This window comes from Pistacia vera, unplaced genomic scaffold, assembly GCF_008641045.1.
Source record: "Pistacia vera cultivar Batoury unplaced genomic scaffold, PisVer_v2 Contig343, whole genome shotgun sequence".
In the NCBI taxonomy this organism is placed as follows: domain Eukaryota; kingdom Viridiplantae; phylum Streptophyta; class Magnoliopsida; order Sapindales; family Anacardiaceae; genus Pistacia; species Pistacia vera.
This window is the reverse complement of record NW_022196161.1, coordinates 1,843,932-1,846,707: the sequence shown is the minus strand read 5'-3', so window position 1 is coordinate 1,846,707 and position 2,776 is coordinate 1,843,932. Positions and strand designations below refer to the sequence as shown.

The 2,776-nt window shown below is 38.4% G+C and overlaps 1 protein-coding gene across 1 annotated transcript; it reads right to left on the bottom strand.

The window, feature by feature from the left end:
- Positions 1 to 880: 880 nt before the first annotated feature.
- LOC116138698 (3,9-dihydroxypterocarpan 6A-monooxygenase-like) lies at positions 881 to 2,776 on the bottom strand. The gene is made up of 2 exons (XM_031424383.1): positions 1,850 to 2,776; positions 881 to 1,521 (listed from the first exon to the last, which is right to left on the bottom strand). The coding sequence occupies exons 1-2, from the start codon at positions 2,774 to 2,776 to the stop codon at positions 892 to 894; spliced, it is 1,557 nt and encodes a 518-aa protein (XP_031280243.1). The 3' UTR covers positions 881 to 891.

Genomic DNA, 2,776 nt, shown 5'->3' with positions numbered 1-2,776 from the left:
AACGCAACTGTACTAGGGATGTTGCTCAAGTGAAGATGGCAGCGGCTGGAACTAGGTGAAACCACGTCGATGTAGCTGAATCGGAGGGCTAGATGATTAAGGAGGGTGAAAGGAGGGGTGAGGGCTGTAATGGGCACCGAAAAATGTCAAAAATGACCAGCAATAGCGGCAACTATGGGTTAGGGAAGGAGAGAGGAGTGTGGCTGCTGGTTAGGGAGAGAAATGGGAGGTTGTGGCTGAGTGAGTAAATAGAAGCGGTGGAAGAGAAGTAGTTTGAGAGAAAAATTTGAGATGTAGAGGGTTATTTTGAAATTTTTACTTTCATTTCAAATTTAATTACACCTTTAATTGTTACATTAAATGATTTTATGTTAATTTAAGGATGAAAATTTTGAATTTATAAAACCAGTGTAAACACTTTCCATTTCGCCAAACCTTGGGTGGGAACATCTCGTTTACTCTTATATATAAATATTATTTGACCAAGCTAAAAATCTACCACTGAGTTCCCTCTCCCGTAGGTTCACCAGTTCCCTCACCGCTTGGAGTACCTGTACTCGTAGTGGCGGAGTACAGGTACCCTAGATGATCAGAAAGCAATGGTAATTATATTGAATAAAAAAGTTTCTTTAGATTGAATAAACGGCTAACACAGCTGGAAAGGCCTCGTCAGCTCCTTATCAGTAAAAGAAGCCTAAAGCTTGTTAATCCAACAACACGCAATTTCATGACAAGTACTAATTAAAAACAGCGATAATAATTCAAATCCCTAATTCAATCTCATTCTTCAAAGCTTGGAAACCTTATTTCTTACTCTTATGTCAAGAGTAACCATGCTTGAAACACTTTTAACTAAAAAGCTCCAATAATTTTTGTCATTTCATGGTATGATTATTTGAAGGGATTAAAACGTGTAATAGGGTAACAAGTAAGAGGAACTGCCATTGCTCCTGCAAATCCAGACCCAACAATTATATCAATCTGTTCACCGCCCTTCACTTTCCAATCAAAGCACTGGACTAACGCTCCGATCGTTGCATGCATCACTGAATGAGCATGTGCAGCACCTGAACATCCTCTTCTTCCACCACCATATGGAAGGTAACGAAAATCCTGACCCTTCATTTCCATCTCATTATGTTCATCAATATTGTTCTTACTCAAAAATCTCTCTGGTAAGTATTCGTCTGGATCATTCCACGAATCTGGGTCCCGCATGATGGCATATAAACTTACTAGGGTTTTAGTCTTAGCCTTTACATCGAAACCTTTGATCTTGCAATCTGCGATGCATTCTCTGAACATTATGGGTCCTGGAGGGTGGAGTCTCAAGGATTCTTTAACGATTGCTTGCAAATAAGGGAGTTTTGGAACGTCTGATTCTTTGACCAGTCTGCTCAACCCCACCACTGATTCAATTTCATCTCTTAGCTTCTTGAATACTTCGGGACGGTTGATGAGCTCTGCCATGGTCCATTGTATGGCAGCTGATGTAGTATCGACGCTCGCCATAAATAGTTCCTATGCATGTCAATTAAAAGCGATTAATTTAGAAATATTGCTTACAAGAAGTGAATTATCACTATAACAAAACTGTTGTTTTCCAACGAGCTTCACTCCAACGCTGAATTTTGCTTCATCAGTTTACTTCAATTTCTTATACTGTAACCAATTAATGTTAATTAATTCAATTAACATAGATATCATACTTTCTTATTTATTATGCAACGTTTTAGCATTATAAATTTAATACTAATAGTCTTAACATATAGTTAAATTTTCATTTAATTCGTTGAGTAAAGATAACAAACTTCAAAATTAAAAAGACCTGCAGCAATTAAGAACTCACCATGAAGAAATACTTGATATTATTTCTCGTTAACTTCATTTCAGCATTTGTGTCTCTATAAGTCTCCAACACAATGTCCATCAGATCTCTATCTTCATTATTTTCTTCACCGTTACTTAGATTGTCTTCATAATCCTTCATTATCTCCTCCAAAAATACATCATATCGGCAAATTGCTTCTCTAATCTTTTTTCCATTTCCGAAGAGATCGATATTCGTGAGAAAACCAAGCACTTCATTAGCACCAAACTTGGCAGCAAGCTCCATAATCTCCAGAATCAACATCCTCATCCTTTTAGCTTCACCACCATTTTCTGAGAATTTCTTGCTCATAGTCATTCTGAATGTCAAATTATTCATCAGGTCGGATACCTCAACCCCCAAATTGCAAGCCTCTCCTTCGTCACAACACTTCATTAATGATTTCATCAACTTTTCGAATTCTTGCTCTCGCATATGATTGAATCTGTCAAGCTGGGCTCCGGCAAAAAGCTTTGTGGCGCACAATTTTTTCATAAACCGCCAATATGGGCCATAAGGAGCAGTGATAAAACCACAGCCTTTGTATATGTTGTACTGGCAAGGACCAGACTCATACCTAGAGGAAAAATTAATATCTTTAGTTTTCAAGATTTCTTTAGCAACACTGGCATTGGAAACGACGACGTATGTGGTTGCACCTATACGTATTTGCATGAGGGGGCCATAACGGCGAGATAGTGTTTGGAGACACTTTGGCAGTTGGGTGCTTAATAGATGAAGGTGACCAATGATTGGTAGAGCTGGTGGGCTTGGTGGAAAACGGATTGTGGCTTGGGAATTTGTGAATGTTTTGATGAGCCAAAGCACAATGAGTAATGAAATTATCAAAACCGCAATCAAGAACAGAATGCAATTGAAGAACATGACGTTAAAACTCGAGGCCAT

What these genes read in the sequence shown, in the direction of transcription:
- LOC116138698 (XM_031424383.1), bottom strand. Translation starts at nt 2,776, where the DNA reads ATGGCCTCGAGTTTTAACGTCATGTTCTTCAATTGCATTCTGTTCTTG. An exon ending in ATATCAAGTATTTCTTCATG is followed by an intron (nt 1,522 to 1,849) that starts GTGAGTTCTTAA and finishes TGACATGCATAG; the next exon opens with GAACTATTTATGGCGAGCGT.